General features: G+C 40.4%; 1 protein-coding gene across 2 annotated transcripts in view; it reads right to left on the reverse strand.

Annotated features, from left to right (window-relative positions):
• Positions 1-1,080: 1,080 nt before the first annotated feature.
• Positions 1,081-15,611, reverse strand: part of TAB2 (TGF-beta activated kinase 1 (MAP3K7) binding protein 2) — a 142,134-nt gene continuing 127,603 nt past the window's right edge. The window contains exons 5-8 of one of the 2 annotated variants that reach the window (XM_040429267.1): positions 13,439-13,599; positions 11,818-11,911; positions 7,731-7,826; positions 1,081-3,281 (exon numbers count right to left, since the gene is read on the reverse strand). In XM_040429267.1, the coding sequence (XP_040285201.1) occupies positions 3,136-3,281; positions 7,731-7,826; positions 11,818-11,911; positions 13,439-13,599 (497 nt within the window). In that variant the 3' untranslated portion in view covers positions 1,081-3,135. The remainder of the gene's footprint in view (positions 3,282-7,730; positions 7,827-11,817; positions 11,912-13,438; positions 13,600-15,611) is intronic. The other variant, XM_040429268.1, reaches the window with a different exon arrangement.

A 15,611-nucleotide genomic window follows, 5' to 3' on the forward strand; every position in this document is an offset into this window, starting at 1 on the left:
GGAGAAGACAGGAGAGCACGACGCTGGACCCATAGCAGAGCCGCAGTGCAGGAGAGGTAAGGACGTTCATTTTAGTCTAATGGGGGTCTGAAAGTAAAGGACTGATCTGAGGTCTGATGGGGGGTCTAAAACAAAAAGGCTGTTCTGAGGTCTGATGGAGGGCTGATATGGGAGTCTGATGGGATGTCCTGATATTTATGGGGGTCTGATGAATATTTTTTTTTTCTTATTTTCCTCCTCTAAAATCTGGGGTGCCTTATAAAAGCGGTAAGTATTTTCATTTTCTTAATTCCCGGAGAACCCCTTTAACAATTCTCTAACGATGTAATGTTGCCAGTTTCTTTGCGCTTCTTCAAAAGAGCTTGAACACATGTTGAAACCATAGTCTGCTTTGAAATCTTTGCCTGACCTCACTGATGCATTATAACTACCTTGTGACTTGGTGTGCTTAGTCTGGCTTTTCCTCACCAAGTTTTAAGCCCCCTTCACAGCTGTTTGCTTCAATTAATGAGTGTTTAAACCTACATATGAAAATGAAGATCACCACCACCTGTTTGGTATAACTGGTTAACCATACACCTGATTATCCTACAAAATCCCTGACATTGTGCATATATACCTAGAAGAATTTATACCTTTTTGAAGGCAAAGGGTGGTCACACCAAATATTGATTTCATTTAGATTTCTCTTCACTTCGTTTATTTTTCTCAGTTAACAAAATGCTAACAGCACTTCTATTTTTGAAAGCATGCTTACTTTGCATTTTTTCCCATACCTGCTTAAAACTTTTGCAAAATGCTGTATTTTTAGGAAACTGTGTGAAAATCTCAAACATACCAGCACCACTTTAACTATAGCATTTTCTACCCCATTCTGTACAGTGCTGCAGATTTTGGTGCATTATTCCACACAATTCCATCACAATTTTGTTCATTATATTCTTGTCAGAATGTATCTGTAACGCAACTCACGCCAGAGTTCACCCTTGTTTTCCTGCTTTATGTTGAATGAACAAATACACAGACAAGAAGTATTTAGAATATATATTTTTTTATTTTTTATAAATAACTTATCTGTTACAAAGACTGTTTACCCAGCTAAATCACAAAACCATCAGCTCAAGATATCCAAATTAGGTTTTATTATTAAAACAAGTAAAAATTTGTCAATCTTCACAGAAAACTGCAGATGAAGCTGAAAATGGTCTTCAACAAAAAGCATTGCTTGTAAGTGCTTTGGTTCTGCTGTTTAGCCCAATTACAGTGCTGGAAGGCCCAAAACATAACAAGCCTTTGCAACACTTTGGTTACCTAGAAATGTATTCTGCAACACAATGAATAGCCTTAAGAAAGAAGGCTCATCACATTTTAGTTTCTGGTACAAAAACCTTAAAAACAACAATGTTTGATGTGGAGTCATTTACAGTGGATGACTTCACTAAACCAATGGCTACTTGAATACAAAAGCTGGAAAGAAAAGGTGAGCCACTGATTGTCACTAATTTTCTCTCTTAATACTTAAATAAAAGCAGCAATAACGCACATTTCTTTGAGATGCCAAGCAGTGTATCAGTTAATTTCCTTAAGAGTGATTTGCTTACGAAATGCGTGGTACTTTTTCCTAAGCTTTATGATGTTCAACAGATCATTGCTTCATACCAGTGATTATTTTCAAAATGGCCAAAACTCACAACTCAATATTTATGTTGGGGAATGAAGAAATAAGAATTACCCAGATCGACATTGACATAAGAGCATCTGTTTTAGGGTACAACTGTAACAAAGAACATGGACCCATCTGCATAAAAATAGGTTAAAACAGCTTCCTATGCAACTCCTGGGCATCAACAAAGGTTCTTTCATTCTTAACAAACCTAGATACATAGACAAGATTGACAATACAGTACTTCAAAATATTACAGAACATATGATGGTGCAATATGGGCAATTTAAAAGCAGATTGTAGATCCTCTTAGGATTTTCAGGAGTGCCTATCATTCACTCATTAGGAAATTGGGCTTTTTCTTTTACTATAAATATACCACTTGTTCTAAGACTTATAACAGGCATGAGACATTTGGCACATTTTGGAATAAAATAGTCAAAGGCAAGTTTTTAGGAAATGTCAATAAAAAAATAAAATAAAGTCACCCACTGTAAAGTCCAATGTGTACAGAAAAAGATGGTAGAAAATTGTGCCTTTTCATGATTTTCACAGGAGATCAGGATATACAAGAGAAATAAGTTCTGTGGTGGAGAGATGACCGACAAAATTAAACTATGCACAATGCTTTATTCCCCACCACCACCCAGTTAAAAAGGCACCACATTTTTGATAAAAGATCTAAAAAGGACAAGGGCTGTGCCAAAAGAAAATAAAGGAGAAGGAAAACACTAACAAAAAGAAAAAAATTTAAAAAAAAAAAAAAAACACTATTACACTATACATACAGAAGAACATGAAATTAATAAAGGTGAGAAGGAAAATAAGGTCACTTGGAGCAGGCTTCAGGGCTATGTACAACTGGAAAAAAGCTTTAGGTAATTTCACTGTATCGTACAGAGACAACACATGCAGTTTTTCATCCTTGTTGCACTTGATTGTACTGATGCTGGTTTCACAAGTCATGGGAGGTTCCCGAGAAGCGCTTAAAACACATGAACTGCATAGTCCTTCCTCTGTTCACGTGACGGTAACAGCTTGCAGCAAGTTGTAAATCCTTTGTGTTTTTAGTGTTTGTTTTGGGGGTTGCTGGTTTCGCATATGGAGAATTTAAAAGCCAATACAATTTCTTGCTTTGCGTCTCCTCTAAATATCCCAAAACGATCCAGTAACTTCTGCTGAGAAAAAGTAGTAAGGACCCAAAACACTGGGCACGGTGAGAAATCTTCTTTCAGGGCTATTAATACTGTACATGGTACAGGCGGTCAGCTGGGAACCAGGCGGATCAGTCTTACACTGAATAAAGAATTTAAGAAAAGGGCAAAAAGCCCAACTGCGCACAATACAACACTGAGGTATTATTCTGTGGGCTAATGTTTACTACTAGTAAACAACCACAAGGCCATTCTTTCTCCTATCAATTAAAAATGCTGTTTTTGACAATTTTCCATTTACAAAATTGACCTACTGCCTTAGTAATTCCTGGGCATATCGCACTGTTCACATCGGTTTAAGGCAGGGTGGTTCAGAAAAGTACATGCAGTGCAATTCCAATGAGCTCCCTCATCTTCCTCGGTGTCATTAACCTTTGTTGGCGTTTTGACAGTAGACCTTTGATCTAAATGGGAACAAGACATTTACTAATACAGTAAAAATGATCTCACACAAGACCCAGTGACATTTTCCCAAAGAGGGGTTTTAATATAAATTAAACCTTATAATAATAATAATAATAATAATAAAAATGGCTCTTATTGCATGAAAGAGCTTGTGGTGTACAAGAATGGATACTTTTGAAATCAACCATAAACACGTATTAACCAGTTTCGCTCAGCTCAGGTTCTTGAAATGGGAAAGGGGTTAAGTGATGTATCATTCTTGGCTAGAATTTACTCAGAAAGAAACAAAGTGTCAGTTTTGACCCATCTTTACCTGTTTATGAGGTAAAGGGACTGTGAAATCAGAAATTGACCCGTTAAAGTCACGTTTTTATGTTAAACTTTTTTAGAATTTTTGGTGATTTTTATTTTTCCATGTCTACTTATATTTAATAAAAATGTATATAATCCTGCAATTTTCACACTGGCCATTATTTCCTGTTCCGTACAGATAACTTTTTAGTAGCTATTATTATCACTACAAGCAGAATTACAAGGAAAAGTAACACCTCTATATAGATAACACAGGATCCACCATTCACAATAGGTGATGGCACAGCTTATCAGCTCCCTCCTGACCGGTCACAGGGCATGCCTAGAGAACTCCCCAATAGAAGTCCATGGGGAAATCAGATCTCACTTTTCATTTTCCAAAGAAGCTGTGAAAATTGAAAGGTGGAATCTGATTGGTTGCTATGGGCAACTAAGTCTTTTTTCTTTACACCAGTTTTAATAAATCTACCCCAATGGGTCAGCTGTCCTTTGTGTCTATGTGGCTGCTGCTCTCAAAAAGAAAGGAAGTCTTAGCATATTTAAGGAATAGTAGCCAGTGTGAAAACTGCATGATTTTATTAAAAAAATATTAAAAACAGTGACATAAATTTTTTTTTATATATATATATATATATATATATATATATATATATATATATATATATATACACACACACATATACATACACACACACGACATTTAAATAGACAATTCAGGGGTTTTCTGGTTATAAATTCTTTTTAAGCAAGTGCCGGCAGCCTGCCTCCTGAAACAGAAGATTCATACTTGCCTGCTCCACACCACTACGTTAATTCCATCCTCCGACCCCCGCACTGTTTATATCTGGTGGTGTAAGGGTATGGTCACATGCAGTACCCCAGCCAATGACTAGCTTCAGCACTGACATGCTGCTTGTGGCCACATCAATGCTGAAGCCAGTCATTAGCTGGAGTGGTGCATGTGACCGTGACCGTGCACCACTGGATGTAGACCACGGATGCAGCGTGGAGAACTAGAGCAGGCAAGTATGAATCTTCTGTTTCAGCAGAAAGACTGCAAAAAAAAAATCAATATAAGTGGGAAATACAGAGTTTTGTGTCCACCATTCTGCCAGATGCACACGGTTAAACGTTTAAGTCTTCGTGAACAAGCTTAAAAAATGCAGTAATACTTCGACATTTCAGGTGAGCCATACTGCATATCACCTGGATTAAACTGCAGGTTATAGACCATACCGCTCGCCTGAAATGACGAATCCTACAGTGCTGAGAAGGATCACCTGCAATTTTTCAGAACATTCATGAAGACTGGACTAAACATTTAACCACGTGAATCCGGCAGAATGGTGGACACATAGAACAAGTCATGTAAAAGTACTTCCAGGTAAACGAGGTAAAAGTTTCCTAAACAGGTAAAGATAGGCCATAACTGATACTTATGTAAATTCTATAATACCTACATAGATATAATATTTAGCCAGGATATAAACCACAAACAACCATCTTGTCAGCAAAAAAAAACAAAAAAAAAAAACATACAATTGAGTCCCCACCATTTCAGTGGGACAGGAGAAGGTAAAAGAGGGACAGCTGGGATGAGACCAAGTATAATAGGTATACAAGGTAAGCACAGCAAGGATGTCTTCCAACTAGTCTCACATATATTGCATCGAAAAATAATCATTGTAAACTCACACACAAAAAAGTGTAGTATAGTATGTCAAATCTATAGCAGTAAGATTGCAAAATAGTAATAGAGGAGAGCCAAAAGGCCTGAAGAGGGCTTACCAATTTACAGAGATAAATCACATCTCCCATACCAGTGTCCCTCACCTACCAACACGTTTCGCCAAATGCCAGTTCTTAAAGGGATTCTGTCACCAGGATTAACAATATGTAGATATTTATATGTGCCCATTAGTCTTCATGCAGCGTTTACAATGATCCCTCTGTTTATGACCTGTGTGCCTTATATTCTTATAAAAAGCGATCTTATTCATATGTAAATCACCTGTCAGGAGCCCAAGGGGTTGTCCCACGATCTCCTGGAGCCCAGCACCGCCCATCGATCCGGAGCCCAGCACCGCCTACTACTTAATTTATTCACTGCACTATCCTGACGTCATGTAATCTCTGCTCCGTAGTCTCGCACAGGCGCAGTAGACACTGTAGTCTGCGCCCGTGCAGACTACTGGCACCGTCTTCAACTTGTCCACTGCGCAAGCGTCAGCTCCCTGTGCACCCCGAACCGGAAAAGACTCTCTGCGCAAGACGGTCCTAGGCGTAGGAATCTTCTGGCAGCAATCGCTCCTTTGACAATTTTGACCAACTTGTGCAGAGAAAAAGTATTTTCCGGTCCGATCGGGGTGCACAGGGAGCCGGCGCATGCGCAGTGGACAAGTTGAAGTCGGTGCCAGTAGTCCACACGGGCGCAGACTACAGTGTCCACTGCGCCTGTGCAAGACTACGGAACAGAGATTACATGACGTCAGGATAGTGCAGTGAATAAATTAAGTAGTAGGCGGTGCTGGGCTCCGGATCGATGGGCGGTGCTGGGCTCCAGGAGATCGTGGGACAACCCCTTGGGCTCCTGACAGGTGATTTACCTATGAATAAGATCGCTTTTTATAAGAATATAAGGCACACAGAGCATAAACAGAGGGATCATTGTAAACACTGCATGAAGACTAATGGGCACATATAAATATCTACATATCGTTAATCCTGGTGACAGAATCCCTTTAAGCTTGTTCAAAATTTTTAGTCTCATCCCAGCTGTCCCTCTTTTACGTTCTCCTGTGCCACTGAAATGGTAGGGACTCCATTGTATATGTTTTTTTTTATATACGCGTTCTTAATAAAGTGATTTTTTTTTGCAAACAAGATGGTTGTTTGGGGTTTATAAGCTGGCTATACACTATATCTATGTAGGTATTACAGTGCTCAAGACTAAAAAAAAATACCTAGTAGCCATTGGCTACTGAACAATTTAGGAGCCAAATTAAATTTTTAGTCGCCAAATCGAAACCGAATCAAAATTTTGGTATTGTGACAATGCTACGCCGATCAGATCGGGGTAGGGTTGTTTCGATACCAAAATTTTGATTCGCTTTTGTCACCATAAAAAAGTATTGCGTTACTCAATACCACGCCAAAAAAAAAAAAAAAAGCTGCATGCATTTCGCATTTTATGAAATGTTCGGCCCATAATAGAACAGTCCTAACCTATTTTTTAGGGTATCAAGGTGACCAAAAAATGGCGAATCGCATGGTTTTTATTTATTTATGTCTGTTACGGCGCTCACCGCATAGATTTTTTAAATAATTTAATAGTTTGGACTTTTCGGACGCAGCGCTATGTAATATGTTTATTTATTTATTGTTTATATATTTTATATGTAAAATTGGGAAAGGGGGGGATTTAAACGTAATATTTTAGGGTACTTTCATACTAGCGTTCTGTCACAGGGGCTCTATACCGGAAAATAACTGATCAGGCATATCCCCATGCGTTCTGAATGGAGTGTAATCCGTTCAGGATGCATCAGGATGTCTTCAGTTCAGTCAATTTGACTGATCAGGCAAAAGATAAAACCGTAGCATATTTGATTCTGTATTTGTATTAACAGGTCAGTTATCTTCATTGGTGGCGCAGTGGGCACAGCCCCTCCCCTCCTCCTCCAGTCTCTCTTATTGGCAGCGGCAGCACAGGGAGGAGGGAGAGACTCCTCCACTGCGCTTCTGAGAACATTATCTCCTGTGCCCCGCCGCTGTATTCAACTGCAGAGCTGCGGGTCTAGTCGCAAATGGCGACAAGACTAAAAAGTCTTGTCGCCATTTGTAAATTCTAAGTCGCATTGGCGACCATTTTGGTCGTCATCTAGAGACCTGTATTATGCAATTCCGTGTGGCCCTAGTAGGTCGTCATATAGGTTTTGTTAAGTAAATTCTATCCTCACTTTGGAAAAACCCGATGTGAATTCAATATGGCTGACATTTCCTCCACCAAATAATGCAGCCGCCAATTAATCCTTTCACACATTGGAAGTCAATTTTCTACAAATTAAACAGTTAAAAGGATGTGTCCAGACTTTTGCTTCACCCTGTATATTTTTTTTTGTTTAGCATGTACTTACCAATAGACTGTGTACCTTTTGGTTTTGGCGGCACGGGGCCTAAAAATCCAATGTTATCATAGAAATTATGAATGGCACTGGGATCAAAATGTGGCCCTAAAAACAAAACATAAAAGTTAATGGTTATTAAATTGATTTTTTTCAGACAAGAAATTTCATGTTACTAAAACTGAAACAAGGCTTTAGAAGTTAGTTATAAAGTGGTATAAACATTCAAAAAAGATACAAAAGCAGGGCAGAATGAATAGGCAACCACTCCATGCCACATAAATACTGAAGGCCTACAAAATGAGCTGCACTGCAACAGAATTGTATTTTAGGAGTATTCACAAAAACTGAACTGTATTTTATGACTAATAATATTCATCATACAGTAAGAGAAAGTGAATTCCTTTGAGAAACAGTATTAGGCAACCAGATCTTACATGACAGGGTTAACTACAGTAGAATACACATGAAAAGGTAAACATTAAAAGTTAAAGGGTTTGCCCATTTCTTGGCTACTTGTGACCAATGTGTATATAAGATCACTATATGACTAGGCCTGCAACTAGTACTCTATTAAATAGGCGTAATTCTACAAAAAATACTCAATGCAAATTTTTTGCATCGAGGATTCGTTTGTGTTACGTGACCACGGAGCGGGAGTGAAGAGCTTGCTATTATTCCCGCTCCGTGGTCTCCCGCTGGCCCGCAATACTCACCTTTCCAGCCAGGGGGCCTCCGGACACTCCACAGCTCTTCCATGGTTCAGCACTGCACTGACCTCCTGACGTACACAGGCCGTGACCTGACGCACTGTGTGACGTCAGGCCCAGAGCAGCGCAGAACGATGAAGTGTCTGCGGCGCCCCTGCTAGAAATTTAGCATTACTTACCGGTAATAGTTTTTCCATGAGCCCATGACAGTACCCTTGAGAGACTAGCTTGGGGAGGGGGGAGAGACGACGACTACCGCCTTCAATACTTTCTACATTAGAGTCTAAATATAACTTGTAGTGACGAAAAAAGGTACTTGGGAGACTTCCATGTGGCAGCCCTACAGATCTGCTCTAAAGATGCATTAGCTCTTTCTGCCCATGAAACTGAAACGGATCTGGTTGAATGAGCACCGAAACCTAAAGGGGAAACCTGCCCTGCTGAGGAAGAGGCCAAAACAATAGCCTCTACTATCCACCTGGCTAGAGTCCTAGATGTAACCATACTACCCATATTTTTGCCCCAAATTGTACAAAAAGCCTAGAGGATTTCCTTCACTGACTGGTGACATTCAGGTAATGTGACAGGCATCTTTTGACATCTAGACAATGCAGTTTCTTTTCTTTCTCATTTTTAGGGGATTGACACAAAGATGGGAGAACAATATCTTGGGACCTATGAAAGAGAGAGACCACTTTAGGCAGAAACGCTGGGTCCGGTTTAATTAGCACCCTATCCGCCAAGATGTTAGTATAAGGAGGGGAAGCTGAAAATACAGAAATCTCCCCCACCCTTCTGGCTGAGGTGATGGCCACCAAGAAGGGAGTTTTAAAAGATAATATTTTAATGGGTAAATCCTGTAGTGGTTCAAAAGGAGGCTCCATTAACCTAGACAGGACTAAATTCAGATCCCACGGGGGAACAGACGACCTGATTACAGGCTTAATCCTACTAACTGCCCTAAAAAAATAAATAAAAAAAAATAATAATTCAAGGATGATTGGCAATTGGGCAATCAAAAAAGGCACTCAAAGCAGAGACTTGTACCTTGAGGGTACCAAGCCTAAGGTTTTTATTAAGGCCTTCTTGAAGGAAAATCGAGAACTTTAGACATAGGGGGAGGAGTCAAAGGATCCATGGGAGTCCCCAAAAAGTCTTCCATATTCTAAGATAAATAGTGGAGGTTACCGCCTTACAACAGGATAAGTGTGGAAATTACCTCTTTGGATAGACCTCTACGTTCTAATATTTCCCCCTCAAATGCCAAGCTGCCAAGTGGAGGTTCTTTACTTCTGGATGATAGACAGGTCTCTGGAATAACAGATCGTGCCTGTCCGGAAGAATCCAAGGATCCGTCAGGGACAGGATTCTTAGCAAAGAGGTCCTTCTCGGACAGAAGGGTGCAATTAGAATGAGCCTAGTCTGTTCCTGCCTCAGCTTCTGCAATACCCTTGGAAGAAGTCCCAGAGGAGGAAAGGCATACAGAAGTTGATCCGGCCAAGGAAGGGAGAAGGCGTCTATCCCTGATTGAAAATCTCCTGGATTCAGGGAAAAGAAGAGACTGCATTTTCTGTTTTGCTTGGTTGCAAAAAGGTCTGAGGAGGACCCCAAAGGTGAACTATCTGGTTGAAGACCTCCTGATTCAGGCACCATTCTGCTTGATCCAAATGGTTTCTGCGACTTTGTTTTCTGTTCCTTTTAGGTGTACTGCTTTGATTAATGGAATGAAAGGAATTATTAAATAGAAAATTTCTGTGGTTAAGGACACAAGACGCTCTGATCTTGTCCCTGCTTGTCTGTTTAGGTAGGAGACCACCATAGTTGTCCGACAATATATTTACTCCTATTCGCTTTAACTTGGGCAGAAAAGCTTTTAAGGCTAGCAGCACCGCTCTTAGTTCTGACATTTTGGGAATCTTGGCTGTTAGACTCCAAACTGGCATCCGTGGTTATGGTTACCTGCTCTTGCAGAATCCAGGGGAAGCCCTGAGACAGATTTGAAGACTGTAGCCACCAGTTTAAGGACTGTATCACCTGTGGGGTGAGAGGGAGAGGGGTGTCCAGCGGAGACAATGATCCTTGCCATTCTTCTAGGATCTGCCACTGAAGCGTCCTAGAGCGAAACAGGGACCAACCTACTGCCGGAATTGTGGAGGTCATTCTGCCAAGAACTGCCATCCCTTGCCTGATAGTTCGATTTTTTGAAGCCATCAAGACTCGCACGTCTTCACTTAACCTGTCTATTTTGTGCTGAGGAAGGATGCACCGTAGATTTACTGATAGAAAGAGAGAATCCAGCTTCTTGTGGAGTAAAAAAATAGTTCTTTATTGGCTCATCATATAAAATCCACCAAAATCACAGGAAAAAGGTGTAGTAATATGTTTCGGGCTACAGAATCCAGCCCTTCAGCAAGACAAACACACATATTAAAACCATTCCTTTTTATGTAGCACAAGGTCCAACCCCCTCTAATCAGCAAAGTGTCCGCACCTGGAGCCTGGAATGGGAACCATTCAGCGGTCCAGGGAAGGAGATCCAGTATCACAGGTGATGCATACATACACATAATGAACATATATCTTAGGCCACTTTCACACCTGCGTTAGGTGCGGATCCGTCTGCCATTCGAACAGACGGATCCGCACCTATAAATGCAAACTATGGCATCCGTTCAGAACGGATCCGTCCGCATTCTATGTAAAAAAGTTTAAGTCCAATTGTTAGTCAGACGGATCCGTCCTGACCCCACACCGAAAGTCAACAGGGGACGGTTGGTGCGGTTGCGGGCAGATCTGTCCCCTGTTGACTTTCGGTGTGGGGTCGGGACGGATCCGTCTGACTAACAATTGGACTTAAACTTTTTTACATAGAATGCGGACGGATCCTTTCTGAACGGATGCCATCGTTTGCATTTATAGGTGCGGATCCGTACCTAACGCAGGTGTGAAAGTGGCCTAAGATATGTTCATTATGTGTATGTTTGCATCACCTGTGATACTGGATCTGCTCCCCTGGACCGCTGAATGGTTCCCATTCGCTGGTGGAGGGTTGTATGACCAGACATCGCTCAGCCTCCTCCACTCTAACACACTGCACTAAACTCCTAACAGTGCAGGTGGCAGGGAATCTGAATGGAGGAGCCTGCTCACATGACCCTCCACCAGCAGCCATTTTATGGACAGGACCTATATGCGGACAGCGCAGAAGACTTGTCCTTCATGGGGCATACCTTACAAAATATAGAAAATGGTGTAGAATATCAACAAAGGATAAATTACTAAGTGCCATATGGTCATCTTATATACACATTGGTCAATAGTATCTAGAAAATAGCAAACCCTTTAAGAACCGGGGAGATGTAAAGAAACAAATACTCCATGACTCTCACCTCTTGCCTGAAAAAGATCTATTTCTTTGGTGAGACAGTCTATATCAATTTGCAACTGCCTGTTACAGCTCCTTAATTGCTGCATTTCTTCCAGCTTAAAGAAAAAAAAAAAAAATCAAAAAGAAAAGGAGTCATTTTATACAGTTAGGTAGGGTACAAAAATTTTTATTAAAAACTATGCATGGTGCACACTACAGAATTTCTCTAACAAAGAAGCTGTGCCAACAATCGTGACAAAGTCCACTGAAATACATTTGATCTCCTGATAGGTCACATATACAGCTTTCATGACACTTCTGGGGAGCAAAATGTCAGACATGGTACTGCCATTTGCCAGTAAATCATGATGTGACAAACTTTAAAAAGGGGTTGTACCAACTGGACAACCCATTGCCATATTAGGGCAGTAAAACATTATAAGGCTCCATTCACACGTCCGTGGTGTGTTGCGGACCCGCAAATTGCGGATCCGCAACACACCCGCCCGGCACCCCTATAGAAATGCCTATTCTTGTCCGCAAGCTGCAGACAAGAATAGGACATGCTCTATCTTTTGCGGAGCTGAAGATCGGGGCCGCGCTCTCCAAATGCGGATGCTGACAGCACACTGTGTGCTGTCCGCATCCATTCCGTCCCCATAGAAAATGAATGGGTCTGCACACGTTCCGCAAAATTGCGGAACGGATGCGGACCCATTTGCGGACGTGAGGACCCAACATGGGTCTTGTGTACATTCCAGAGCAGAGAGACACTGCAAAGAGCGCCTCCTCCATCTTTTTTCATACATAGTCTGAATACCTAGAGAAGGTTACCACCATATGATCACTTTGCAATATAAGCCAATAGTTTCATAGTAATTGTGACCCATCACATACACACTGTAAAGTAAGCCATCAGGAGATTCTACTGCCCTCTGAGAGCAACATCTGATCGAGGATTCAGGCAGAGCTCTGATATGCAGAGAAAGTGATAACAGGACTCCTAGGAGAGCCTGTGCGAGTCCTGCTTACCCCTTCAACACAAAGGGATTGACAGCTTTTTGTGGACACGCCCTGTGTATGAGGAATTAGACAATGCTCTGTCTGTCTCTTACTGGGTTTACGCTGCCTTTTAGGGGATATTTCCATAAGTGTAGACGTATTACTCACATTGTCACAGTCCAACAGACCTAAACGCACAGCATCATAAATCTTTATAATGTAATATAATGCCATCAGTTAAACATGAAGTTCCATGGCAGATAATACGAGTAAGGGTGCACTCACACACTGCAGAAATTTCTGTGACTGAAAATCTGTTCCATTCATTTGAATGGGGCTTGCAAAATTCCATGTGCTTGTCACTCCATTAAAATGAATAAAAAAAGATTTTCAGTTGAGGAAATTCAAACAAAATCCGCTGTGTGTGAGTGCACCCTAACACGGAGAGGGAGTGTGTCTGGAATACGCTTGGGTCAATAGCCCTTGACTCAATCCTGCTCCACACCATACACACCTACGAATACTCAGCATCCATCCCATGCTGCTCTCAGATAGGACAGTAGGAATCACCTGACAGGTTTGATACATTTTTGAAACACTGGAGAGCCAAGCAAACAACCCAATGCTCAGCGTAAACTTACTGATGGAATCTGTGAAACTGAATTCGACCTATTTAAGCGTCTCTGGGTGAGATTATTTTCCATTTCATTGACCTCTGTTTTAAGTTTGTCCAGCTTTTTCTTTTGTACTTCAAGTTCTCGATGAAGCCGCTCCATTCTTGCCTTCTGATGTATCAGCAAAGCTGAAAAAATAAATAAATAAATTTTAAAAAAATGTAACTACGCTTAACGTTAAAGAAAAATGTACAATTTTTTCAAAATTTTCTCCACCCTTTGACCATTTCTAGCACTTAAAATACATGCCAACAAATGGAAGTTAAGAAATAAACCAGATTGGTCATTTAGCAGTGGTTACAGAGCACTCTCCCCGACCAGAGTGATAAGATGACATGCTGGGTGCGCTGTATAATAACACGGGCACACAAGCAGGCTTACATAATGGCTCCTCCAGCATGCCAACAATCGTTCACAGCTGAAACATTAACATGAGTACTCTTATGCCCTACGTGGAGGGGCAGCTTCAGTAATATTTCCCATATTAAAAACAAGCCGTAATATTGAACACGGTCTCTTGTAGGATCTGAGTAGACTAAAATATACAAGTTTGTGGGAAAAGATTCAGTACAACCCGATTTACTGACTGAAATTATTGCGTACTGTAAGCAGTGACTCAGTGATTGACGGTCTACCCAGTAAAGGCCACAATACACATTAGTGCCTGTCGGCCAAACCTGACGGGAACAGTTTTGGCCAACAGTCTAATGGGTATGGGGAGCTAGAGGATTTCAGGAAGGAGAAGAATGGGGTGAAGTGTTCTCCTGGGGAATAAGCCAACACCAGAGGTGTCTGGCAGCAGCTTTCTTCAATCTCCCCACTGAAAACACAAGACGTTTGGCCGAACCACTCACATATGAGGGAGTTAGACTATGGTTCCACTGACAGCTATTGAACGTGTATGCCTCCTTAACAGCAGGCATACAGAGATAGCTGTCAATCACTAACGGTCCAGTTTCAATTAATCTTTTCCCACAAATCTATACCAGTCTCATTCTGCTCTATATTGGACAGCGTGTAAAATGAGTAATGTATGCAGTATACAGTAGTAGTATATAGTATATAGTAGTATATCGATGTGGGTTCCCTCAGACTTACATGCAGTATCCTAAACAGAAAATCCTCAACAGAACACAAGTAGGGTTTTACAGAACCACGTTCACACACTTCAGGGAAAGCTGCGTGTGATGTTCCATTAGGTACCAGTGCGAAGTGCAGAGCGAAGAGGTCTGCAGAGCTGGACGTATGAGAGATACCACTTCAGCAGCGGACTGACAAGGGGTTTAGCACCTTATTCTGTACAGACCCATTATTTCCTTTCTTCATAGCACTTTGTAAAACAGTTTTATGAGGATCAGTGTAAAAGAAATAATTGCGCTGGTATGCTAAATGACCTTAGTAGATTTATTTTAATGGCTTCAAAGAAAAAACAAGGACCACCTTTAGTGGCAGGAGGATCTGAGAAGTTTGCGGCAGAGGAAATATGTAAGCTTGTTTTAACTAACTAACAAAGAAAACGCTGATATCCTGTCACACTGCAAAACATTTTTGTCTTAAAAAAATTCCAAATGGCATGGAATAGGATAAAAAACGCAATTCCTCTACCGTTTTACAGATTTTGTACCAACGGCCTTCCGTTTGTGGCAAAACTGACCCTTCATTCTCTGGGTCAGTACAATTACGATATCTCATATGTATAGTTTTTTTTTTTTAAGTCTAAATGGTGTAAAAATAAAATTTCAAACTTAAAAAAAAAAAAAGATATAGAGAGATATATATATATATATATATATATATATATATATATATATATATATATATATATCTTTTTTTTTTTTTTTTAACATCACCATATTCTGACCCCTATAACTTTGTTTATAGTGATATCTACTGAGCTGTGTGGGGGGCTCATTTTTTGCGGGACAATCTGTTTTATCGATACCATTTTGGAGTGTGTGACTTTTTGATCGCATTCTCTTATATTTATTTTTTAGGTAAGAGAAGCAATGAAAAAAAAAATGCAAATTCGCCATTTTGATCCTTTTTCCGTTATGATTTAAGTTTATATTTTTTATATATTTAATATTTTTTTAATTACTGTTTTTGTAATGATTTTGAAGCTCGTATTTGAGCGTAAAAA

Source organism: Bufo bufo, chromosome 4 (assembly GCF_905171765.1).
Source record: "Bufo bufo chromosome 4, aBufBuf1.1, whole genome shotgun sequence".
Taxonomy (NCBI): Eukaryota; Metazoa; Chordata; class Amphibia; order Anura; family Bufonidae; genus Bufo; species Bufo bufo.